The sequence below is a fragment of the Perissodus microlepis genome, chromosome 14 (assembly GCF_051167445.1).
Source record: "Perissodus microlepis isolate ML-2025 ecotype Zambia chromosome 14, ASM5116744v1, whole genome shotgun sequence".
NCBI classification, from domain to species: Eukaryota; Metazoa; Chordata; class Actinopteri; order Cichliformes; family Cichlidae; genus Perissodus; species Perissodus microlepis.
Window position 1 is genome coordinate 3,532,125 of NC_140474.1, and position 27,125 is coordinate 3,559,249.

At 42.2% G+C, this 27,125-nt stretch overlaps 1 protein-coding gene across 1 annotated transcript in view; it reads left to right on the forward strand.

Moving 5' to 3' along the window:
* The first annotated feature begins 2,829 nt into the window (after positions 1-2,829).
* Positions 2,830-27,125, forward strand: part of LOC146372864 (uncharacterized) — a 31,625-nt gene continuing 7,329 nt past the window's right edge. Inside the window, exons 1-8 of the mRNA XM_084951596.1 lie at positions 2,830-3,086; positions 3,262-3,435; positions 3,991-4,097; positions 6,765-6,877; positions 16,708-16,930; positions 17,469-17,584; positions 17,814-17,925; positions 25,490-25,691. Of these exons, the coding sequence (XP_084807722.1) occupies positions 2,830-3,086; positions 3,262-3,435; positions 3,991-4,097; positions 6,765-6,877; positions 16,708-16,930; positions 17,469-17,584; positions 17,814-17,925; positions 25,490-25,691 (1,304 nt within the window). The remainder of the gene's footprint in view (positions 3,087-3,261; positions 3,436-3,990; positions 4,098-6,764; positions 6,878-16,707; positions 16,931-17,468; positions 17,585-17,813; positions 17,926-25,489; positions 25,692-27,125) is intronic.

Genomic DNA, 27,125 nt, shown 5'->3' on the forward strand with positions numbered 1-27,125 from the left:
TTATCAGGAAATGCAGCGAGGGTGTTTCAGTCTCTGACTAAAGGAGCTGCTCAGCCCACTCACATACTCATGCAGTGGGTGATGTGGGTTGTTCATGATGGATGTCAGCTTTACTAACATCCTCCCCTCACCAACCACCTCCACAGACTCCAGGGGACATCCCAGCACATTGCTAGACCTCCGCACCAGTTTGTCAATCCTGCTCCTGTCCCTGTCCGTGCATCCACTCCCCCAGCAGGCCACTGCATAGAAAAGGGCAGATGCTACCACAGTGTCATAGAATGTCCTTAACAGAGTCCTGCAGACTCCGAAGGACCTCAGTCTCCTCAGCAGGTGGAGTCAACTCTGGCCCTTCTTATACAGGATGTCTGTATTTGTAGTCCAGTCCAGTTTATTGTTGAGGTGAACACCCAGGTATTTATAAGAGTCCACTATCTCAATGTCTTTCCCTTGGATGTTGACCGGTGTTGTAGGGGGTGACTTCCTCCTGAAGTCTATGATCATCTCCTTTGTCTTGCCAGCTTTGATTTGGAGTACGTTGGTCTCACACCAGCCAACAAAGTCACTGATGACCCCCCTGTATTCCTGATCATTCCCGTCTGATACGCATCCAATGATGGCTGTATCATCTGAGAACTTCTGTATATGGCAATCGTCTGAATTATAACATAAGTCTGAAGTGTAAAGGCTGAACAGGAAAGGTGCGAGAACCGTGCCCTGTGGTGCCCCCGTGCTGCAGATTACCACCTCGGACACACAGTCATGGAGCCTCACATACTGTGGTCTGTTGGTAAGGTAGTCGATGGTCCATGCAGTCAGCTGTTTGCCTACTCCGGCTCCCTCCAGCTTCCCTCTCAGTAGTGCAGGTTGGATGGTGTTGAAAGCACCGGAGAAGTCAAAAAACATGATCCTCACACTGCTCCCCGCCTGCTCTAGGTGAGAGAGGGATCAGTGTACCAGGTAGATGACAGCGTCTTCCACCCCAATTCCAGAACGGTAGGCGAACTGCAGGGGGTCCATCACTGAGCCCACCAGTGGCCGAAGGTGGTGCAGGATGAGCCGTTCCATGGTCTTCATCAGATGAGAAGTCAAGGCAACAGGCCTGAAGTGGTTGGGCTCCCTGGGGTGTGCGATTTTTGGCACCGGAACCACACAGGAAGTCTTCCACAGTTCATTAACCCTCTTCAGGCTCAGGCTCAGGTTGAAGATGTACAGGGCCACCTGACAGAGCTGGTCTGCACAGTCCCTGAGCAGTCTGGAGCAGATTCCATCCGGACCTGCTGCCTTCCTTGCCTTCGTCCTCTTGAGCTGATTTCTCACCTGATCAGCTGTGAAGTAGATGTGAGGCTGGGCTGGAGTAGGGGGTGGGGCTGGCTTTGTTGTGGGTAGATGTGTGGATAGGGGTGAAGCAGGGTTGTGGTGAGAGGAGAGCTCAGGTGACAATGGCATTGCACCCGGAGGGGGGGGCGGCAACTGGAGGGGGATTAATGGAACCTGGGGGGTGGGAGAGGTGATAAGTGGGCCATTGTCAAATCTGTTAAAAAACAGATTCAAGTCGTTAGCCCACCCCCGGCCAGCAGACACTGTGGCTCCTCCATTGTCCTGGAAGTGTCCAGAGATTTTTTTCATGTTCCTCCAGACTTCTCTGACGTTTTTCTGTTGGAGTTGGTTTTCCATCTTCCTCCTGAAGCACTCCTTGCCTTCTCGGATCTTGTATTTAAGATCCTTTTGGACTTAAGTTCCTCCTTGTCTCCCGACCAGAAAGCACTCTTCTTCTTGTTCAGCAGGGCCTTCAGTTCTGGGGTGACCCACGGTTTATTGTTTGAGAAACACTGTATCTTCTTGGTAGGCACAGTGTTCTCAACACAGAAATTAATGTAGTCTGTGATGCAGTGCGTGAGGGCGTCGATGTCCTCACCGTGATGCTTGCAGAGTTCCTGCCAGTCTGTGCATTCAAAACAGTCTCTTAGGGCCTCAGTGCATTCCTCAGACCACACCCTTATCACCTTCTTTGTGGGGGGGCTCCTCTTCACCATAGGAGTGTAGGTGGGGTGGAGAAGGACCAGGTTGTGGTCTGAGTGGACAAGCGGGGGGAGGGGTGATGCACTGTAAGCCTGCTTTGTGTTCATGCTGTCTAATCAGCACCTTGATATGTCATACCTGTTAGGTGGGTCGGATTATCTTTAGCTGTGGATGGATCGACCCAAATTGTATCGACACCAAATGGGCATCGGTATCGGATCGATACTAGCCTAGTGAGATCAGTTCTTTACCTAAAGTTCCGCTCTTGTTTGCAATACTGTGCTTTCAGCAAAGACGAAACAACCAGGTCGCTGGATTCACCTCTCCTGTGTCAGCGCAGAGCAGGCACACTTTGCTCCCCCTCCCCCCTCTTGTGTTTAGATGTTGCACTGTCACAAGACATGACTTAGACGCTTTGGGGGTTGTTAAGTTGTTGAAGTGTTGTTGTTATTATTTATATTTTCACCAGTTGTTTTTGTTGTTGAGAATTTTAATTGTAATTTTTGTAATATAGTTTATCAACAGTACTTCTTTGTTTTAATTTGTTTACTGGTTTGCGTGCACTTTTTATTTAAGATTTTTCTAAAAAAAAAAAAAAAAAAGGAAAAAAAAGTGATAATTGTAAACCACCATGGCAGACCCGATGGCATTTTAATGCTTCATTTATTCTTAATAATCAGACGGTTGCTGTAACAGTACATTAAACGGCTGCAGCTCTCCTGCTGACAGCCGTACACATCACCACCACCAACCACAACAACAACACAAGTCGAGCACAGGTTTTAAGTCGGCGAGGCGTGATTGTAGATGCCTTCCGGCATCGCAGACCACACTCCGCCACATATCCCCATCACCCGCCTGAGGTCCGGGAGCCATCCAGCCGAACCTACTCCCCCCTCTGTGAGAGCAGGCGATGGAATAAACCCGGACCATGGGCGCCCCAAGTCCCTGCCCAGCGATGGGGAAGTGTCCGCTCTGGCGGTCGACCGCGCATCCAGCGGCACCGGTGACAAGGTGGTTCTGTGGGCCGCCCACTTTCCAGCGGCAGCCTGGGAGCTGGTCCGGTGACCACCCATGTGGCAAGCAGTGGCTAAGCAGCAGGTGTGAGAGTGAGCCGGGGCTCACAGGCAGCTGGGTAGGCGGCCGTGACGCAGGACCACGCAGTGTGCCAGCCTATGTTGAAAGAGAGGCCGGACCGTGAGTGGCAGGACCCCCGCACACCTCAACCTCCGTCTCCAGCTTGGCAGGTCACGCTGGCACGCCAGCCTCCGGCTCACCCCGAGCCGCACGCTGTCACCCTTACAATAACCACACGGTTGCTGTAACAGTACATTCAACAGCTGCAGCTCTCCCACTGCGGGCCGTACACATCACCACCAAAACAACAACACAAGCAGAGCACAAGCCATGCAGGTGAGTCCATCTCACCTGCAGCGGCATCGCAGACCACACCCCGCCACAATAATAAAGCATTTTCTATTTCATTATAAACTTTGTTCTAATTATGTCCTGGGTTTTAACTATTTAATAATAAAAAAGGAAAAATCACAAAAATATTAATTGAGATTTAGCAATTCAATGACGCTTCCACCTTATTTATTGAAAAGTATTGGTGTCGACGATACTGGCCCGTATTTACTTGGTATTGGATCGATACCAAAATATGCAGTATCGCACACCACTAATTATCTTGGCAAAGGAGAAGTGCTCACTAGCACAGATTTAGACAGATTTGTGAACAATATTTGAGCAATGGGTCTTTTGTGTATGTAGAAAATGTTTGAGTTCCGTTCATGAAAAATGGGAGCAAAAACAAAAGTGTTGCATTCATATTTTTGTTTAGTATATACATATATATATATAACTCATATAACTCACAGGATTTTTTTTTGTTCAATATCACCACATTGTGGTAGTTGCTGCAACTTTGGGTTTCTCCAGCAATGCTGTTACTTGTTATCTCTGTAGGACTGACAAAATCTTCCACCACTGGATCATGTACTACAGTGCAGTCCCAAGTTCAGAAGTCTTAGATCAACTAAATGTGACTCAGAACAGCAGTCAAGGAGATGTTGGTAAGCTAACTTTTACTGGATGGTGCTCAATGTTAAATTTGTTATTTTTTATTGCTATTTCAAAGTAAAAGTAAAGTCAGTAAAATTATATTGATATAGCACCTTTTAAGATAAAAAATCACAAAGTGCTTCACAGAAGCAGAAACGGACATACAACCTCAAATAAACAAAATCAACCAAAAGCAAGTTTAAACAGATAAGTTTTTAACTGCTTTTTAAAAGAAATGACTGAGTCCACAGATCTCAAACTCAAAGAGAGCGAGTTCCAGAGTCTGGGAGCCACTGATACAAATGCTCTGTCACCTTTTGTTTTTAACCTTGTATGCTGGACAACCAGCAAGCCCTGGTCACAAGACCTCAGGGACCTGCTAGGGCGATAAGAAAGAAGAAGATCACTGATGTAAGTTGGAGCTACACCGTGCAGGGCCCTATAGGTCATGATTATAATCCTAAAATGGACCCTGAACTTGACAGGGAGCCAATGCAGTTGAATCAGCAGGGGAGTGGAATGGGAGTATTTGGGATACTTTGTCAGAAGCCTAGCAGCAACATTTTGAACACCCTGCAGTCGTTCCAGGGAGGCATTACTTAAGCAAGTAAACAAGGAATTACAATAATCTAAGCGAGATGAATCAAAAGCATGAATAATCATTTCCAATTTGGAGCATGACACAATGTCACTCAGCTTAGCAATATTTCTTAATTGGTAAAAACAAGAGCGAACCAAAGATTTAATGTGTGTCCAGCGTCAGAGTTGGGTCAAATGTGACACCCAGGTTTCTAATGGAGGGTTTAATATAAGAAGCAAGAGGGCCTAGATTTACTTTTTTTATTTTTATTTTGAAACGAAGCCAAGATTTTTTGCATCAATGATAGGCTGAGTGTAAGGGGAGGGAAAAAAGACATAAGATACACTGTGGAAAATAATAACTATTGGTGTACTGCAATGTGGCGAATAAACACACAGATCATGAAAACAGGTGACTGAAGAAGAAGCCCCTAGTGCATCATGGGAAACCCTAATGGCCTAGTCCTACTAAAGCATAATCAAGGGAAGATGCAGGGTCATTTGATGTAGCCCTGACTATGAGCTTTCTCAAAAGGGAACATTTTAAGCATAAAAAGCTTCAATCAAAACTGGGAACTGGTCCCACAGAACAATATAACAAGCTCCCAGTATGGGGGCTGACACTCTTCCTCCAATTCCAGAATTCAGAATGTTCCAGAATTCAGAGGGTTTCTGCAGTACGGGATGGGGGTTCACAAATATGAGCACATTTGTCCACCCCAAGGATCGGGTCCCCCGACACAAACAGAGTAATATGCTGTGCCAGGAGGATTGCCATGATTTATGCATTGGGGAAACCAAACAACCTGTGGCGAAGCAGATGGCCCAATACAGATGAGCCACCTCGTCAGGCCAGGACTCCACAGTCTGTTTACACCTACAGCCCAGTGGACACTCTTTCAATAATGAGGATGTGCACATCCTGGACAGGGAGGAACGCTCAAGGAGGGGGTCAAGGGTACATCTTTGACCATCTTACAATGCTGTGTTTGCAGCCATTCCCCAACTCTCTGTGAATGGTACTTATGGCCATTGCTCAATGGTCTTTGATTAATGATCAATGGGCTTTGATCAGTGGTTTTTGATCAATGGTCATGACAATTTGCATATTAATGATCAAGTTACTGACCTCAAAGCTCATTGTTCATTCAGTGGGCTGGTTTCAGTCATTGTGCAAATGTACTGTTTATAAGATTGGGGAAACCTGCAGTCAGCTGAGACTGAAGAAGTCACTTGGACTAGTGACGAAATGTTTCTCCCACTGAAAACACTACATCCAAATGAATCAACCTTTTGGGATAATGTATTTAGCTGCATAAAACCACAGTACAAACTTTTGTGAAAAAGGGTACAATAAATACAGATTAGCTGGAGTGGAATACAGAACTTAAATGAAATACAAATAAGACTACATAAATTATCAAAATGATTACCATGATTACCAAAAGTTATAAATTTATAGTATAAGTAATTAAAGTTGCTCAGCTTTATTGTGAAATATTTAATATCTGTAATTTAAGTTGTTAGGTTGTTCCATAGATCTTTATGGAGAATGCCAAATGTTCAGTTTTTCACACTCCCATGATGCATTGGGTGTTTCTTCTTCACCCACCTTTTTAGTCACTATGTTTATATACCATTCTGCATTTTCATTTCCTATTATTAATCTCTGGTTCTCTTCCTCAATGTTTCTTTTGTCCTGTCTACCTCCCATCACCCCCAACTGGTAGCAGCAGATGGCAGCCCCTCCCTCAGCTTGGTTCTGTCTGAGGTTTCTTCCTGTTAAAAGGGGAGTTTTTCCTTCCCACAGTCGCTACATGCTTACTCCAAATTTTGTTGTTACATCTGCGTTGTTACATTGTTACATCTTGCAATATAAAGTACCTTGAGGAGACTATTGTAGTGATTTAACACTGGATAAATAAAACTGAATTGAATATCTACAGCTTTGGAACTGCGAAGAACAATTCTCCTAGTAACTTTATTACTGGGAGCTTGTCTAGACTTTGGATGCAGAGAATGTGATAAAGTTGGGAACAAGAAACAAATTCTGATGTCATTATGGACAAAGCGGTGTCATCTTTTTTTCACCTATGCAGTTCCTCAGAGACCATCCGCCCAGAGACCGTACACATACACTCTTGCAATGGTTAAAGGCACAAAGACACTACTGGTATCGGCTTATCTGGAACACCGCACAGACAAAAAAAAGGTCAGTAAAGAGATAAAGGTTGTAGTGTTCCATTATTTAAATCTTTATATTGGTTCCAATAATGCATGAACAGTACTGTGCAAAGGTTTTAGGCAGGTGAGGGAAAAAATGCTGTAAACAAGGAATGCTTTCAAAAATGGAAGTGTTAATCATTTATTTTCATCAATCAACAAAATGTAGTGAATGAACAAAAGAGAAATCAAATCAATATTTTGTGTGGCCACCTTTTGCCTTTGAAGCAGCATCAGTTCTTCTAGGTACACTGGCACACAGTTTTTGAAGGAACTCAGCTGGTAGGTTGTTCCAAACATCTCGGAGAACTAACCACATATCTTATGTGGATGCAGGCTTCCTCACATCCTTCTGTCTTCATAAAATCCCAGACACACTCAATGATGTTGCGATCAGTGCTCTGTGGGGACCGTACCATCACTTCCAGTACTTCTTGTTCTTCTTTACCCTAAAGATAGCTCTTAATAACTTTGGCTGTATGTTTAGGGTTGTTCTCCTGCTGCAGAATACATTTAGGGCCAATAAACAATCATTTATATTTCTGAAAGCATTCTTTGTTTACAGCATTTTTTCATGACTGCCTAAAAGTTTTGCACAGTACTGTATGTTTGGGGGTCACTGAACATTCAGAAAATGCCAGACAAGGATTTGACAAGAAATTGACATAAAGACATTGTTATGGTCTCAGTAATATTTTTTATATGAATCGGTTTTGGGTGGCAAAAATAAATGGAATTTTCTTGTAGAAATTATACAAATACATATTAAGGAGAAGAGACAGAGGACACAGACAGAGGGGAGCATAGGAAGCACAATAGAAGGAAAAACCATCATGTTATGCTATAATGCAACAGGACAATAAAGGCAATGAAGTGAGCAGCTTTGAAAAGGTAGGATTAATCATAGGTAGGCATTAACTTCAGAGAGGGTAAGCCACTGATGAAATCTAGTGAAACGTGGGAAAAGGGCCTGTTAGAAATAGGCAAAGGTTTTAAGTGATGGAAACCCTGGATTTCCATGCAAGTGGTGGGATTGGTACATCATCAACCGATGTCTGTAAAACTGCTGGAGCATTAGTCAGAATTTATAATCTCATATTTGTGTTTATGACTAAACGCTATATTTATTACAAATAAATCAGCTAAACATCAGTATGTTAATAAGAGCATAACAAAAGTTTTGAGCAGTTTTTCCGGCAAGTACATTACAATAATCCTCAATATTTTTATCCAGTGTTAAAGTTCAATGTTGGTAGCAGAGTGAAGGTTTCAGACACTCCAAAGAGTTTAAAATCAAACAACCTTTGTAATATGTAGAACTTTGAGGACCATCACAAAGGCTATAAAGGTAAACTGATCTAGGAGTAAAGAAAAAATGTACTTCTAAATCAGATAGTAAAAATTCCTTTATACGTGTTAAACTTTCCGTTTTAGTGCAGGAAGAGAGGAGTTATGTAGAAACACAGAAGGTGAGGGTGCTGATGTTGAGAATGGACTTGTATGACCTCAGATTTTAATGCAGCAAATAAGAAATTACATAAATTTACAGTATTCATAGGGGTCTTCTGAACTGCTCTTTGTCTGGTCCCTCACCCAGGACCAATTTGCCATAGGAGACCCGACCAGGGGGCAAAAGCCCCCTGGCAACATAGCCCCTGGGATTCCCGGGGACATACAGACCCCTCCACCACAATAAGGTAGCGTTTTGCGGAAGGGGACTATGGGAGAGGGGAACGTCTCGACTATCTCTGGGGCCGAGGTCACTAAGGCAGTTAAACAACTCCTTGATAGCAGAGCCCCTGGGGTGGATGAGTTCCTGAAGGCTCTGGATTTTGTAGGGCTGTCTTGGTTGACTAACCTCTACAATGTTATGTCGAGATTACCGTTTCCATTTTTAAGAAGGTGTGTTCCAAATATAGGGGGATCACACTCCTCAGCCTTCCTGAGAAAGTCTATGACAGGAGGCTGGAAAGGAGAGTCCTTCTGTTAATGGAACCTCGGATACAGGAGGAACAATGCAGTTTCCGCCCTGGTCGTGGAACACTGGACCAGCTCTTTACCCTCTCAAGGGTACTTGAGGGTGAATGGGAGTTTGCCCAACCAGTCTATGTGTGTTTTGTGGTTTTGGAGAAGGCATTCAATTTTGTCCTCGGAGTATCCTGTGGGAGATGCTTTGGGAGTATGGGGTGTCTGGCCCATTGCTATAGGCCATTCAATCCTCATTCAACCATTACAAGAGCCTGGTCTGCATAGTCGGCAATAAGTAAGACTGTGGGTGATGGACTCTGCCAGGGCTGACCTTTGTCACCCATTCTGTTTGTAATTTTGTATGGAGAGAATTTCTAGGTGTAGCCAAGGAGTGGAAGGCTTTGCTTGGGTGGTCTCGGAATCTCATCTCTGCTTTTCACAGATGATGTGGTTCTGTACGAGTTCCTGTCCCAAGTGGAGAAGTTTAAGTATCAGGGTCTTGTTCATGAGTAATGGGAGAAGGGAGCAGGAGATCGACAGACAGATTGGTGCTGTGGCTGCAGTGACGCGAACGTTGTACCAGTCTGTCATGGTGAAGAGACAGCTCAGTGTAACAGCAACGCTCTCAATTTACTGGTCAATCTACATCCCTACCCTCACTTATGGTCATGAGGAGTAGGTAGTCCCTAAAAGAACGAGATCACGGATACAAGCGGCAGAAATGGGCTTTTTCTGAAGGATGGCTGACCTCTCCCTTAGAAATAGGATGAAAAGTTCAGCCATCTGCGAGGGGCTCAAAGTAGAGCTGCTGCTCCTCCACATCGAAAGGAGCCAGTTGAGGTGGTTCAGGCATCTGATAAGGATGCCTCCTGTGTGTCTCCCAATTGAAGTGTTCTGGGCATGTCCTACTGGGAGGAGGCCCTGGGGCAGACCCAGGACACGCTGGGGAGATTATATCTCTCAGATGGCCTGGGAATGCCTTGGTGTTCCCCGAGATAAGCTGAAGGAGGTGGCGGGGGAGAGGGAAGTCTGGGCTTCTCTGCTTAGGCTGCTGCCTCCGCGACCTGGCCACGGATAAGCGGAAGAAGATGGACTAACGGATGGATGGATGGATAGTGGAGAAACCCTTCCTAGTAAGGACAGACATATCTTGTTTTTGTTCACAAGGTTTGTTCACATCTCAGAAAGGATTTGGCCTATTCCGCTTGGCAACTTAAAGCTCCAGCTTATTAGTTTGTTTATTCGTTACCAAATAGTGGAAAGTGGATGGGATTAAATAACTTGTGCTTCTTCCTATTCCCTTTTGAACATATAAATTATTTATAATTACTATTGTTCTGTTTTCCCTTTGTTTTGCTTAGATTTAGGGTTGCTCATCCTATAATGTGACCTACTGAGGTCACCTGATGCAAGATGTGAGTGGGGCTGTCAAGAGATGTATTCTAAAACACTTCTTCAGCTGAGAATCAGAGAGGAGAAACACACAGTTTTACTTGCAGCAAGGGCAGCCACAGAACGCTCACACGGAGTGAGAGCTCAGGGACTTGCGCTCTGCCACTGCCCTGGTCTTTATTTATAGACATCAGTGGGTGTTTGTTCCTTACATTGGAATGTGGATGTGTATAGTTGGAATGTGGATGTTTATATGTGTGTGTGTGTGTGCGCGTGTGTGCGTGTGTGGGGTCAGAGTGTGACCCCATAAAGACTTCCCTAAAGCTGCTGGTCTGGAAGTCCAGCAGTTCATCTAAACAAAAGGCACTTAGCCTAAAACAGACATAGATACGTTTATCCTACCACAAAACAATAAGAGAAGGTACGACCTCTCCCATGCTCCCAGGATGTGGGTGTGAATGCCAGAACACTCTGGAATGCACACAAAGTCTTGTAGTGAACAACAGCCTAAGTCATCAAAAGGTCAACATGCAGTATTCTACCATATGCAAACTTATATTATTAAAAGATTATACTGACTACTAAGTACAATTTTCTATTGACAGGGGCTTAAAACCCGTCCCAGGCGCCTGGGACGGGTTTTAAGACTGCATTGTGGGTGGCTGACAGTTGGTGAAAAGCCACCTTTTCAATGATGGTAATTCACAGTGGACATGGATGGCCTCTTTCACTCACCTTTTAACCATCTTTCAAACCAAGCTCTGAAGAGTCACCTTTATCGTTTGTCGCAGATATACAGTTGGTTCTATGAGAGGTGAAACATCTACAAGAAACTTACAGAAGTTCAGTCACTTTCCTTCCAAGCTCCTTAGACTACCATGACCTGGATCACTGAGAACCTACACAGACCTATTCTTTGGGTCATATTAGCATATGTCTTTCTCCAAACATCAGAATCAGAATCAGCATATTTTATTAATCCCTAAGGACAATGGCGGCGAAGACTGAAGCCTCTGGGAGATCAACAGCCGTGGTGATGGAGACAAAGACCCTCGGGCAGAGCAGGTCCAGGTAGTGCAATGACCAATAACTTGGGCAGATCTCCTGCTTGGTTGGAGTGCAGACCTCTGGTCCGGGTGGAGCAGGACCTGGCGGTGGCTCGCAGACCTCTGGCTTGGGCAGAGCAGGACCAAATGGTGCAGTGGAGGCCTCGTCCAGAGCAGAAGCTGGCTGGGGCTGTTAAAGCACACAGCAGGCTCTAGTTGCTCCGGCTAGTGCTGTGCAGGGCATACAGCAGGCTCCACTGTGATTGAGGCTGATGTTGAAATCTGGCCATGCTACTCCCGGGAACAGGTATGGGTACAGGGAAAGGCTGGGTGCGAGCCACCCTGGGAACAGGTGGAGAGAAAGGCTCAGGTGCAGTCACAGGAGCAGGTGGAATAACAGTCTTTAGAGGTGCAGACTGGGAAGCAAGATTCCAGAGGTGGAACAACAGAAGACACAGTCCATAAACGGGCTCCAGCTACAGGAAGCAGTGCTTCTGACTGAGTGGCAACAGCTTCTGACCGGGCTGGCTTAAAAAAAAACCACAATTCACCATTTTAGACTTAGCTGACTCAGAAATTGAACGCAAAGAATCGGCTTTTACAAGGTTCATATCACAATGAGTTATTTTCACCAGCTCAGGATTACAAAACACTCTTACTGCATGGAAACAGAAATCACAGCACTGTTCATGGCTAGGTCTGAAACATTTGGAATCACATACTTATTGTCCAACTGGTATTCCACACTAGCAGTCTCAGAAAAAGTTGTTTCAGACCCAGGAAAGGTATCAGGAATGAGCTTATTGCCACAAAACATAGTGTTTGACCTTACAGAATCCGCAAAAAAGGTTGCTGTTACTGAAACCCCAGGCTCAGACGGTGCATTAGGGAAAATGCCAATTTTACTCAGTAGCAGACTCAGAAAATCCAATGTCAGAGACCGTTTTTGGGTGGAGAAACGTTTGTGAGAGCTCTGTTTCCTCCTGAAAGAGGGAGTTCACGAAGGCAGGGCAGCAGACACTGACAATGAGCAATCAGGCATCACTGAGGCAGGCATGCTGGTCATTGCCAAAATGGACATGAGCAGCAGAGGCTGAGGTTCGACAGCTCCTGTCTAATCTAACTGACAAGACGGGGGAAGCAAAACCTAGCATGATGCACATGATGGAACTCAGTACTCTGGGTGTCTCACTGCATAAGGGAATTCTACTAACAGTTTGGTCCTTTGAACCAGATTTCAAAATCTCTCCTGTTTATTTCTGCTAATGCTGACCAATCGGGCGATCGGGGCTCAAGAGTTGGGAGTTCGCCTTGTAATCGGAAGGTTGCCGGTTCGAGCCCCGGCTCCGACAGTCTCGATCGTTGTGTCCTTGGACAAGACACTTGACCCGTTGCTTACTGGTGGTGGTCAGAGGGCCCGGTGGCGCAAGTGTCCGGCAGCCTCGCCTCTGTCAGTGCGCCCCAGGGTGGCTGTGGCTACAATGTAGCTGCCATCACCAGTGTGTGAATGTGTGTGTGAATGGGTGGATGACTGGATGTGTAAAGCGCTTTGGGGTCCTTAGGGACTAGTAAAGCGCTATACAAATACACGCCATTTACCATTTAACGTCCGGGAGACCTACAAGACCTCTGCCCCATCACTCATAAAGTGCCGTCTGAGAAGGTGAGGCTGAAGCTGGAAGGGATCATGAGAGTGACAAAATCCACAGTTTAATGCCCCGCCAACTTAAATATTGTACTGGGTCCTGTGGTTGGGGTTGTTGTGTTGATGTGTGTGGCTGGCAGCGGCAGAGCTGCAGCCGTGTCTGTAAAAATGGCAACCGATACTAAAAGTATGCTGGAAAGCAGTAAAATGTGGACGGGTCTGCAGTGGATATATTACAATTTGTTACAAACACAAATCTTTTTTTATACACACACAAATTCTCATCTATAGATGCACAAACATAAAATATTCAGATATTTTGGTCTACGAAGTTACAAAACTCAGTTCACAACTACGCAGTTGATTTACAAGTAGAAAATATTTATGGCCACAATTTCAGCCCATAAACAAAAGGCAAGGCAAACTGATGCATAACTAAACATTAACCTATACTGGGAGAACTAAAACACAACATGAAGAGCCCTGAAAAGAACCTGAACAAACTTGAACATGAAACTTGGAAACATGGCATGGCAAGAAACAACAGACGACCTGACAAGGAATGAATGAAAACAAACAGACTAAATACACACAGGAGGTGATCAGGGGAAGTAGAAACACATGGGAAACAGCTGACACAAATGAACATAACATCACAGGGGAAGAGTAAAACTAAACAAAGTGAACAAAGACACACAAGACTTCCAAAATAAAACAGGAAACAGAGAAAAGAAGACATGACACACAAGCTTGATAACATGAAACACGGAGACAAGAAATACGACATATTGACAGTGAAGACAAGAGAATACTTATAAATCAGGAGTTATAAAAATAGTAAAACTAGAATGAAACTCAAATAAATCTTAACTAATAGTGGCAACACAAGAACTTAAAATATTTCCAACAATATAAAGACACAAAAATACAAAACAAACTCAAAACTGCTGGGTCAAAGACAGGTCCCATCCAACTACAGGTCAATAACCTGCCTCAGTACCAAGTGGAAGCTCCTGTTGGGAAGCTGAACAGATGAACTGGCATGGCTCAATGTATGAGTGGGGCACAGAAAGGAATTGGCAGGAATAACAGAGAAGCAAACCACCAGCTAGTGGTGGACAGAGCAGTTGCCCAAAACTGCAAGACCAGGCTCAGCAATCTGTAGCACCACTTGAATTGACTACAAGAAAGCCTATGACTCGATGCTCCACATGTGGCTCCTTGAATGCCTAGAACTATACAAGATCAAGAGGACCCTAGGAGCCTTCGTCAGGAACTCAATAGGAATGTCAATGGTCAATGGTAACTTTATTGTCCCTAACGGGAAATTGATTTGCAGTATGTCCGTACAAACAAACAAACAGACAACCAACACATCACATACACTCACCAAAATAATATAAGCCTGATAAAACAACCTAGATTTTTCATCAAAAAAGTGCAATGTGCAATGGCAACAACACTTATGGTTTAGTGTTATTAACTATGATAATAGCACTAGGTACAAAAGACAATCTATGTCTCTTTGTCTTCACTGCAGGCACTTTATAACGACGACCTGATGGAAGCAGTTGAAAATCATTAAAGAGAGGATGATCTGAACACAACAGGACAGAGGTTGCCTTCCTCAGCACCTGCCTGTTATAAAAGTCCACAAGCTGGACCTGAGACCTCCCTGAAATCTTGCCAGCCACTTCAACCAGGTTGTTAAGTCTGGTCTTATTATTCAGGGACATATTACCGTACCAAGCAATGATACAGAAAGTTAAAACAGATTCAAACTTTTATAAAAAAGAATCATCATTTCAGATGAAACATTAAAACCTCTCAACCTCCTTAAAAAGTACAGTCATTGTTGAACCTTTTTCACTGTAGCAGCAAGATGTGACTCAAAGGACAGAGTCTTATCAAGAACAACCCCCAAATACTTATAACTGTCCACCAGTTCAATGGCTGCACCATTTACCACTGTTAGCGCAGGATGGGGGGATGACTTCCTGAAGTCAATAACCATGTCCTTGGTTTTCAAGGTGTTAATCATTAAGAAGGACTGATCACACCATGAAACAAACTCATCCACAACAGGCCCATGGGAATCCTCTTCACCATGAAGGAGGCTTACAAGGACTGTGTCATCTGCGTATTTAATGAAATGCCTGTTGGCCTGTGTACTGCGACAGTCATTAGTGTACAAAATATACAGTAGAGGAGAGAGACAACAACCTTGTGGTGAGCCAGTAGAAGAGTTCAGCTGTTTGGAAAAACAACCGTTTACTCTCACACACTGAGATCTGTCAGTTAAAAAGTCTAAAATCCAACCAACGAGATTAAAATCAAGTTTAAACTGGTTAAGAAGCTTATCAACTAAAAGATGTGGCTGGATAGTATTAAAAGCTGAAGAAAAATCAATAAATAAGAGCCGAGCATGAGCTTTGGCGCCATCAAGATGGCGATAAAGGAAGTTCAACAGAGTAACCACTGCATCATCCACACCTCTACAAGGCCTGTATGCAAATTGTAGTGGATCTATAAGCTTCTCTACTTGCTGCAGGATCTCCTTCCTGACAAGTTTTTCAAAGGACTTCATCACTAAGGATGTTAGAGCGACAGGCCTAAAATCATTTAATGATGTAGGTTTTGTGGTCTTAGCAACTGGAGAAATAATTGATTTTTTCCATACCTCTGGAACCTTCTGTTGCTGAAGAGATAAAAGAAAGATGTAATAAACAATACTGCATAATTGCTCAGCGCATGTTCTAAGCACCTGGCCACATATATTATCAGGACCTGGACTTTTATTAGTCTTACTCATTTTAAAAAGATTTCCCACCCTTCTTTCATCAAAGAACAAAGCTGGGGGGCCTCTGGTGCTCTCTATTAAGAAATCAAGTGTATTCCTTGGATTATAATTATCATTAAATCTCAAATAAAATCTATTCAGCTCATTGGCTAACTGAGAGTCTGAACTAAAACCAGTTGTGGCAACCGCTGGAGGCCAACTTCAAGCCAATAGCCCTGTGGTGGGGCGTGGTTTGCGGTGCTGCTGCAGGTGCGATTGACCCACCTGGGCGGCATCTGCATTCACGCCTCGCCGGCTTAAAAGTTTGGAGTTTTGGTGAATATGTTTGTTGTTACGTTGAGCTGGCAGCGGGAGAGCTGCAGCTCTGTGTGTGTACAGCAACCAGTAAAATAAAGATGATCAAAATGCCACTGGGACTGCCGTGTATGTTTACAAGCACAAGTCACCATCAAGTTGGGGAGCTATCAAGGAGATGCTCTGTTCCCACTGCTGTTCTGCATAAACCTGAACCCTCTCAGTGAGATCATTGACAACATTGACTACAGAATGGAGCAATTATCAGCCCCCTCCTCATCCACATGGATGACATCAAACTGTGTTGGATTGTAGCTGGTACATCTCTCTCTCTCCATTAAAATACAACTGTCACAAAAATTAGATTTCATATATTAGATATCATAATTTTTCTGTAAGTGCTCAAACTTCAGAATTCAGCAGGTTATTGAAAACATTTGCCTTATTTTAGATTAAACCAAGAAAAAAAAGCACTTACCAACATATTCACTTACAGGAACAAGGATATTTTCTGTCATGCACATCTACTATGCAGATGAGTAACACAACATGATTGGCTTGTATGAGTCCAATAAGGCTGTTGATTAGCACTTTGGTGGCAGTGGTTAAACATAATGCTTGTCCTGTAATTTCTCTTATATTAAACCCTCCTTCCTGCCTTTTTCTTGTTCCAGGTTCGTGTCATTGCAGTGGTGCTGCGGAGTGAGAAGTTGGCCTATCGCTGTGTCTTTTGTTGCCAGGAGAAGCAGCTCCTCTCTAATGGTGTGGCCGACATCCACACTGATCACTTTGGTTTTGCCTATGGGACAGCAGACATCATGTGCCCCCTTCCCTCAGGCTGTGAGACACCATCTTCTATTGCTGTGACCTCCGCTGATGCCAACTCTACAAGTACAAGTACAATGTTAACCTTGCTGTGGGGCATGTTAATGGAAATGCCAGTCTGTTTGTCAATTTGGTGTTTGCTTTAAGTTGAAATATCTCAGCAATTAATGAATGGATTTAAAAAATACATCTAGTCCCAGTTCATGGTGTGCATGAGATCAATTAAATACCAAAATATTGATGTAAAAAGTAAATAAATAATAAGGTAAATAATTACTTAATTTTTTAAAGGTTCTACAATAATTTTTCTAAACTTTACATTCTAAGTGAACTATTTGATGACCATTCAGGTTTACATTATGTTGACATTAGTGATTTTCTCATTTTGCCTCCTATGTCACCACCAGGTTTAGACTCCCACTCATTTTGTGAAATATCAATATCTACTCTATAGCCTGTCAGTAAAACAAAGCTTCAGGGAGTAACTGATACCTGAAACATTTTTATATGTCAGTTGACTTTAAGATTGTTTAACCCAAAAAGTATTACTAATTGGAGTTCAGTTACAAAAATAAGATGGTAAAAGTGTATGTTTGTGTGGTCTCTTAAGATGATCTCAACCAAGAGTTTTTAGAGGTGCAGAACCAGCAGGAGAAGACAGAATCTTTTCCTTACAACTTCACCGTCTGCATCTCCACCATGTTTGATTTTACCAACGTGCTGCAGGTACAGTGACATTTGCTTTCTTGCTTTCAGAAGACAGAAAAAATAGATTTTTGAAACTCATTCTCTAAAGTATGCAGACTAAGACAGGAAGAAATAAAACCAGAAAATGTATATTTTTCCCAGTATTCCTTACAGTTATAATAATAAAGAAACAAGACTTTTCTGCCTGGCTTGCATATTAACACTTACAGTTTTCTGAAGCTTGTTGTTCAAATGTGTTGGATTGTAGCTGGTACAGAGTCTTGAGATGCTGCAGTTACTGGGAGTGAACAGAGTGGTTGTCTATAAAACCAGCAGCAGTCCTGAAACGCAACGAATACTGGACTACTACACACAAAAAGGTGGAGTATGGTATAATTTTATGTTTGAGTGTGTCTTTCCTAATGACCTCACATCACCAGCTAAAGGCATTTTCCCACAGTGAACACTGAGTGAAGTTGCCAAACACCCTGAACTTCCTTCCTTCAGCTAATCACAGCTAATGTTTTGTGATCAAAACAAAACACACACTGGTTTACTACAGTTTCCTCTATAAATCACTCCAGTTTGTACTGGATTTGGACTTCCCCAGGCAACTTCAGGATTAGCCTGGAGTTTTCAGTACTATGATAATGGTTCGTGTTTAAACAAGGAATATCAATATGGCATCATAGACAGAAAACCTAACCTTCTCAGGGGCAGGTCATTTTTAGGATAAGAGATCAACAAGAGGTTAAGTATGAAATCACGACTGACCAATCAATTCTTTTGAAAATGACATCATAGTTTCTTTAGACCTCAGTGTTGGTAACGGCATCTAAAGTTTTTTAAAGCATCCAAAGTTTTGGTCTTTCTCTAAATATCAGTGAGAAATAGTTTTTAGAAGCAGCTGTATCATTTGGTGTTTATTTATTTATGTAATGCTGGCTATAAACATTTTCACCACAATTGTATTTTATTTTATTTTTTTATAAAACTCCATATAGGCTATAATCCTAAAACAGGACACAAATGTGTTCTTGTAGACATTCTATCATATTTGCAAGTACTGTCTGTTTGTATTCTTTATGTGCTCTCAGACCATTAAACACCATCAGGGCTGCAGCTGAAATGAGTGAAAGTTAAAACTGTCTTACACACATTTACACATTCATTTATTACATTCTGTCAGATTCTCCCATGTCTTTATCTTCGTGTTTCCATGTTTCCTGATTTTCACTGTTTATGCAAGCGAGTCATCTTGACTTGCTGTGTATTACAGAGACACATGGAGCTGTTTTGTGGTCCCAGTATTAAGACTGCATGAGCTCTCACAGGATACCAGAATTCCAAGATCCATGCTCACAAACTGGATTTATATTTGTGTGCAATATTGTTTCTCTCAGGGTTTTGGCTTAAATTGGCACTTACTGATCCTGGAAACATTAAAAATGACCAACACTAATTACCTGAAAAAACTGATACTTCTCTGTGGATTCATGTATAATAGAGCATTTCACACAGTCCAGTTCTAATATCAAAAACCTTGATGAAAAATGCATTGATTCTTGGACTATGTTTGAGAGCAAAAGAGGATAACCTAATTTGTCAGTTTTTAGTGCAGCCAAAACTAGGTTGTTTTGACTCTGCGTTGGGTTGTTTCTTAGTCATGTCACTGCTGCTGCTCCAGGTTTATCACTCTGGTCTAATTCACTGGCTGTGTCCGAATTCAGGGGAAGGATGCTTCAATGCCATATTTGGATGCAATGATGTCACAGCGACGCGACGAAGGCCGTCCGAATTCAAAGAGTGCTCAAAATGTGGCGACAAATGCGTCCTACTTTTCCCCAAATTTTAAGGATGGGTCCGATGGGTCCGATGTATCCTTCGTGTCCTACTATATCCCAGGATTCATTGCGGGTCATACAGGAGATTTGTTTCTGATAACGATGGTGGTCGAAGCGGGAGAGGAAAACACTTTCAAATGTAAGTATATGAAAATCTGGTTGTACAAAAGTTAAATTGTTATAGCGGTCATGTTGTTAAGCGTTGGGCATCTGCATAGACATGTTTCTTTTATTTAAATAACCGTAAACCAGCTTGTATGGTGGGTCCCGCACAGAGGTGGGTAGTAACGAGTTACATTTACTCTGTTACATTTACTTGAGTAAGTTTTTGAAAAAAATTTACTTTTAAAGTACCTTTTTTGCACGATACTTTTTACTTTTACTTGAGTACATTTGTGAAGAAGAAACGGTACTTTTACTTCGCTACATTTGCAAAATTTGACTCGTTACTTTTTAAAAAATAATTAGTTTAACACATTAGATAACATGCCGCCAGTGGAGTGTACTAAAATTGAAATGGTTAAGATCTTTCATTAGGAACAAAAATTCCTTTTGGAACATTATTCCAAATGTGATTTTTGGCAAAATGGGTGGAATAGACTTTTTGTTACGTTGTGACTTTGATTGCAGTTCGTTACCTGTTAAACTCTCAGCTTTCCATCAGCAGGTCCTTCTCTACTGGAAATTAATCTATAAACATAACTTTACTCCTCACAATACCCCTATATGGAACAACAGGTATAACCGTTTGTGTAGGAAATCTGTGTACATGGATGAATGGAGATCTAAAGGGATTTGGGCTGTAGCTCATTTTATGGATGATAATGGGGTCTTATTAAAACATGAGACGTTTTGTGAGAAATTTGATGTAAGATGTACTGCTAAGAGATATAAATCCCTGGTGAAAGCCATCCCAGTCCCTTTGAGATCAATGATAAAAGAAGATATTGTGCACTCTAAAATTTCTCCTGGACTGAGGCAGCTCTGCATAGCTGGAGTCGAATTTGGTGACAGCAGGTTTACAAACAAAGTGATCAGGAATATTTTGATAAATGAAATTTGCCCTAATCCGGTTAAAAGAAATTATATCCTTAAAGAATTTGAGACCATGGAGGTTAAGGCGATAAGAAAAAAGTATATTTCACTTCCTCTTTCCCCTAAAGTAAAAGAGGTTCACTTTAAAATCATTAATGAGGTTTATCCAACCAATGAATTCTTAAGACGGAAATTTAACTTAGATGTGAACGCCTGCACATTTTGTGAAAATGATATTTAAAGTCTGGATCACTTGTTTTCTACTGTGTATGAGTGCACTGTGGCGGGCAGAGCGGCCCAAGCGTTTTAAAGTAGCGGACACACGGAAAGAAGAAACATTAAAAACATGGCAGAGCCAGTCGTCTACGCTAGAGCTGAAGAGGATGAACACCCTTGGCCTTACATACAAAGAATGTTTCGCTTAAAAGCAGTACAAAAGAACAGCTATGTCTTCAGCGTCCGTGTCTTCAGTGAGAGCCAAAACAACAACTTTTCAGCGTGAAAAAACTCAGCTCGTGTAACCTGTGGAAACGGTAAGTTTTCTCTAAATATCTTTTAGCTGTGGTTAGCTGGATGTCAGTCTTATGTTACAGCAGCTGTGTCGAGCTCGAGCTGCGAGTCATATTTTCGGCGCTACGTTGTAGTGAGATAAGTTTGTGGCTGTTTTGTGCAGCTTCGGCTGTCTTTTTAACTGCTCGCTGGTTAGCTAGCGTGAGCTATAAGCTAACAGCTAGCCTGGTTAATGACGCTAGAGTTCCACGCACATGTAAACAGCTCGTCTCTACTGCTTTAACTGTTAAAACAGAAGGCAATACTGCGGCTGACAGGGTTTATTATGTGAAGCAGCAGCTTGTTTAGCTTAAACAGTCTGCATTAAGCTGGGCAAACACTGTGCGATTTTTTTCAGTCGCGTTATTCAGCTCCTGCTGAAACTGTACAATTAAATCTCAGGGGTTAGAAGTTCATAGGTCACGATGCAGGGTCTCACACTATACGGCCTGATGCTCTGATGCGACCTGAGTGCTCAAACTGTGCGTCCATAACATGAAGCACATCATACAAAATCTGTCCCTCGCTCTCCCTCTCTGTCTTTCACTCACACACACACACACATACCACCGTCAACTTTGCTAAATTACTAATGAAAAACATTGACCAGGCAGCTGTGATTGAGCAGCAATGTCCATCCAACTCTTTTCATGGTTGTTGTAGTCGTGATAATTTTGTGAGGCCACATTGAAAAGCCTCGGATACAGAAGCGTAGAGCTGCCACCCAGGCAAAAGAAAAATAGAAAAATATATTGTTCTAACAATATACCTTTCACGTTTGAACAATATACCTTTCACGTTATTACAATATACAGAATTATCACGTTCGTACAATATAAATATTATATAGGCTACATCGCAGCTCCAGTCACGCTTCCATCACCGTCTTTCTCGTCTTTTCCCATAGTAACAGTCAAACAGGAGGATCCATTGGTTAGCACTGCTTAGTCTTGCACGCATTCTTATTTTAAACTTAATCTGGAATTCATTGCAAACTGTTTGTGCGGGATATGAATGACAAGATTTTGTTTTTCTACAAGAGTTAGTAAAAACCATCTCCAGTGTGATCAAATCTTCTTGCCAAACATCTGCAGCTTTGCAGTGTATACAGCACTATAATGACCAGAGCTAATTCTTTTGAAAACCATACATCTTTCCACAGGTCTCAACTTCATCAGACCTAGACACAGAGCTGGATGAGGCCAGCGCAAACAGCAGCCTAACCGACTAAGATGATGGATCCATGGGGTCAGGAAAGCCAGAAGCAGGGGAGCTGGAGAGGTACCTTTCATGTCCATTCACTGGAGGTGTGGCTCTATTGCGTGGCGTTCCTCACATCAAGAAGCTGTTGATCAAAATCAATACAGCTCTTCCTGCATCAGGAGCCTGTGAAAGACTTCTTAGTCATGCAGGGCTCCTGCCTAACCCTAACTCCTCCCTAACCCCCCTCCTGTTCACTGCCAAACGGTCACAGCTTCACAGCAAGAACCTTGAGAGCCAACTGCTGCTGAAGCTGAACCACCATTTCACTGACTGAAGAAACAATTTATGGTAAAGTGAGCCATACACATATGTACATCCACATAATGGAAATTTGTATTTGTCTTTTATAATTAGTTTTACTCTGATTTCAGTGTTTATTTGTGAGTGTAGTTTTTATTTGAAATATTTTCATTCTGATGTTTGTATCGCATGTTTTTAGTGTTTTAATATTACATTGTGTTAATCCACTGTCTATACTTCAGGGTATTTTAGTATACAAAGATTGTTGTTGTTGTAGTATACAAAAATTGTTAAAATGTCTATTCCTGTGGAATTTTAGCACAGATGTGTTGTGTGTGTGTGGGGGGGGGGTTCATTCCTGCTGTCCACCTTGGGAATAAACTTTTCCTGATTATACCTGTTGCATCTCTGTGTCATTTGTTTCTGTTTTACTTAATCCCTCCTTGTATTTAAAAGAACCGCCCCTAGTATGACATTCTGGCGCATCAGTTGTAGTCTGTTATGTTGAAGTTGCCTCGTTCTAATGTTTTCTCTGAGGCTGCTGTAAATGTGAATATATTTACTGTGGGTTTTGCTTGAAAAAGCTTACGTTGTGAAAAACTGAAATCTTGAAATTAGAATTGTTGTGCCTTATTTTGTGGATCTTTTTACATATATTCCTTTTGAAAGTACTAAAATTTGTATATGTATTTATTTTTGTTTGTCTGATAGCATTTATTTATAAAATAAATCGGACATTTCAAACAGTTACTCGCTACTTACTCAGTACTTGAGTAGCCTTTTCACCAAGTACTTTTTTACTCTTACTCGAGTAACTTTTTTGACGACTACTTTTCACTTTTACTTGAGTAATAATATTTTAAAGTAATGATACTCTTACTTGAGTACAATTTTTGGATACTCGACCCACCTCTGGTCCCGCAGTTTTTCATGTATTGCCGCTTACATACAGCTAATTTAGATTTTTTCGAATTGGTGATATGTTGTGGGGAACAAAGACCAAACGGCTTAATTTATTAAAACGAGGAGAAAACGATCACCTCTTCACTGGGGTGAAGAATTGGGCCGCTACGGCGTGGAGGTACAAGAATAAATCAATTTACACATCATATCATCATCATCACCTTTATTTATAAAGCACTTTAAAACAACCACAGCTGACACAGAGTGCTGTACATTGGAACTGTAAAATAAAACTGTACGGTTCTATTAACCCCCATGGTGTACAGCAGCGGTCCCCAACCTTTTTTGCACCACAGACCGGTTTATGTCAGACACGGACCGGCCTTTAAGGTATTGCGGATAAATACAACCACATAAAATGATCCGACCAAGACAAAAACAATAACAATTAAACAAGAATATTTCAAATACACCGTATGTAAAGATGGAAAAACAATATTTTCAGTTGTTCACGCAGGATTAACCTGAGTAACCTGTTCCTGGACCGTTTCTTGAACAACTGTAATAGATTACAGGAAGTCTCTGGGGGTGTTGCTGAATCTGCCCAAGCAAGATCAGACATGGATGGGGTGCTGCAACTGAGACCTGCGGTTCGTCTTTTCTGGTCGGCGAGTGGAGAATCACACAGGGTGGTCTGCAAAGAGCTTTAGGATGCTTCCTCCCACTGTCCACTGCATCGTCCATCCACAGGGTTTGCAGGGCTGGCTCAATCGATGGCTGCCATACCACTAAGATGTTTTCAGAAATATGCAAGCAGGAGATGGTGGATGCTATATTATTAGTATAATACTTGTAACTCTGTAGCAGACAACAGTTTGATAAAGTGCTATGTAAAAAAACAAACAAAAGATTCGATTCTATATGTTTCAAAGATATTTAGTTTATATATTTTATATGATACAGTACATGTGTAAGAATTACCGATGTTGTGCCAAAAAATGATCGTCTGCCAAAAAGTGATTTCCAGTTTTTGCCCTAAACTGATTGCTCATATTTAACCTGCTATAAATAACTTGTTGTTCTATAATACGTGAAACATATGTCAAATGTTTCCCTCATTAATGATATCAAGTCACTTTAAGCCACCAGCAACATTCCTGTAACAAGGTAGAAGCTGCAATCAGTTTTTGGCAGTGACTTTTATATATCCTTTATTTATCCAGTTCACAAACAATCTTGTTGACATTAGAAATTTATTTTTTAAGAGTAATCTGGTCAAGAGGACAGCAGACAGCGCAACAAATATATCAAGTGTACCTACATTATAAAGATACTTGAACAACAGGTAATTATTGTATATAGAAAACCCCTTTGTAAACAACCATGTTCACCGAAGTCTATTTACCAACATACATAAAGATATTACACATATTACACACGGAAACATTGGAAATCAGTTTTGGCAGACGAACACTTTTTGGCACAACGCTGGCAATAATTCAATTATCCGTGAAATTAGCTAAGTAATTCCTAAATGCGTGTAGATTAAAGGAAATTATTTTACCTGGACATGATTGTCTCTGATGAGCCAAAGGTACAAAACGTGCGGGCGATGACGATAAGGTTTTTCTAGCTCCTCGAGAATTAAAATTAAAACGGAGCAACATTTCTGGGTCCATTTTGAAGTTTTCGCGCTGTGGCGCTAGTGACCGGAAAAACACGCAAGTAAGGGCGGAGTTGAAGGCTAGGAGGCTGTCCACAGCCCATCTGTTATGTTGGATACTCATTGTTTGTTCAATAAAGTTTCTAGTGAGAAAAAAAGGGGGCTGTCCACAGCCGCTCACTTCCTGTCTACCCGTCCGTCTAAGGACACTACCTTGTGACGTAGGTAGGTAGTGTCCTTATGAGCATCCTTCCCCTGAATTCGGACACAGCATCTGAGACAAAAATAAAAAACAGGTCATGTTTTGTTTACATGTGTCTGCTTCACCATAAAGATCCAGAATGCATTTCACCAGTTCAATGATTTCAGTTTGAGGTTGGAGTTGCAGTAATTGTAATGTGCAGCTTTAAATACTGACATTGAACTGCTTCCAATGTCTTTTCTCAGGTTTAGTGGAGGTTATTCCTTGGTCTCTGTCCAGATATGTGAACGTGTCTCGTGGCTGGCTGCCTGAACATGGTCCCGGTGAACTTCACTACTTTGGTCAGATTCCTGCTCTCAATGACTGCCTTTACAGATACATGTACCAGTCCACATATGTGGCTCTACATGATATAGATGAGCTCATACTGCCCCAGAATGTCATCAGGTATGTGTGTGTATTTTCATGGTTTATTATGAAGATGGAAAATATGTGCAGTGATATACTAAAAACAAATAAGACAAAACAAGAACAGTTTGTATAATTTTAGTGAGGTTGAAAGTCAATATTTACAATTTTTTTAGTAATCTTCAGTAACAGTTCTCTAGGATTCTTGAAGGACATTCAGAGCTCTTCCTTGCCTGGCTTTCGGTTTGTTCTCTGTCCCGTTGATCCCACAATGCTTTGATAGTATTGAGGTCCAAGCTCTGGGGAGGCCAATTCATGACTAATAGCGTTCCATTCTGTGTTTTTCAACCCAGGTATGCTTTTACTACACCGGCTGTGTGTTTGTGATCATTGTCATGCTGAAAAATGAATCTACTGTCAATCAGATACTTTACAAATGGTATTGCATTATAGATCAAGATTTGATGCTATCTTTGTGCATAAAAGCAGAAAACTTGCTGTGGCATTCTTGTTCAAATTTCCTGCTTTGACTTAGCCTCAGTTTCTCTAGAGGCAAGAATCTAGTGCACCCAAAGGAAAATCAGTGCACCAGTGGCCATGTGCTCAGCACAGAATGAATATGGCTAAAGGAGCTGCTGCAGAGCGTCGCAGTTCTAAAGCAGTTTTGTGTGATTGAGTGGATCTTCGTCCCACTTCCACAGCAGTCCCCTCCAGGGTTCATGAAGACCACAAATAACAGGAGGGAGAAAAAAGGTGTCCAGCTGAAGCTTGAACTGATATAGAAGCAGAGACTGGCTGGTATGCAACACTGAGTGTTTCTGGCTACCTATAGTCAGACTATTTCTAGGTTGCTGATTGAGATTGTGCTAGCTGAGGAGGGTTTATCCAAACTCTGTGGTTGTTTGGCCTTCCATCCCTTAGCGGAATTTATGAGGGTCATGACTCAATCCAATGACTCAATGTCCCCTAACTCAACCCCTTTGGATTTCTGCCTCACTTACCATGGCACTTTTAATGCCTAAATGACTTGAATTGAATTGATTATTAACTAATAAAACATTCTCATTGAAAGAGTTTATACTCTCCAAAATATTGAAAAAAAAATCTGGATCTGAACCCCCAGAAGGGACCAGTTCCATCCAACTACCGACCAATAACCTCAGCACCATGTGGAAGCTCCTGTCAGGCATCATAGCGGGTAAGATGAACAGGCACATGGGTCAATACATGAGCGGGGCAGAGAAAGGGATGGGCAAGAATACCAGAGGCGTAAAACACCAGCTACTGGTAGACCGAGCAGTCAGCTGAGACTGCAAGACTAGGCTGACCAATCTGTGCACTGCCTGGATTGATTACAAGAAGGCCTCTGACTCGATGCCCCACACCTGGATCCTGGAATGCATAGAACTATACCAGTTCAACAAGACCCTAAGAGCCTTCATCGGGAACTCAATGGGGATGTGGCGGACAACA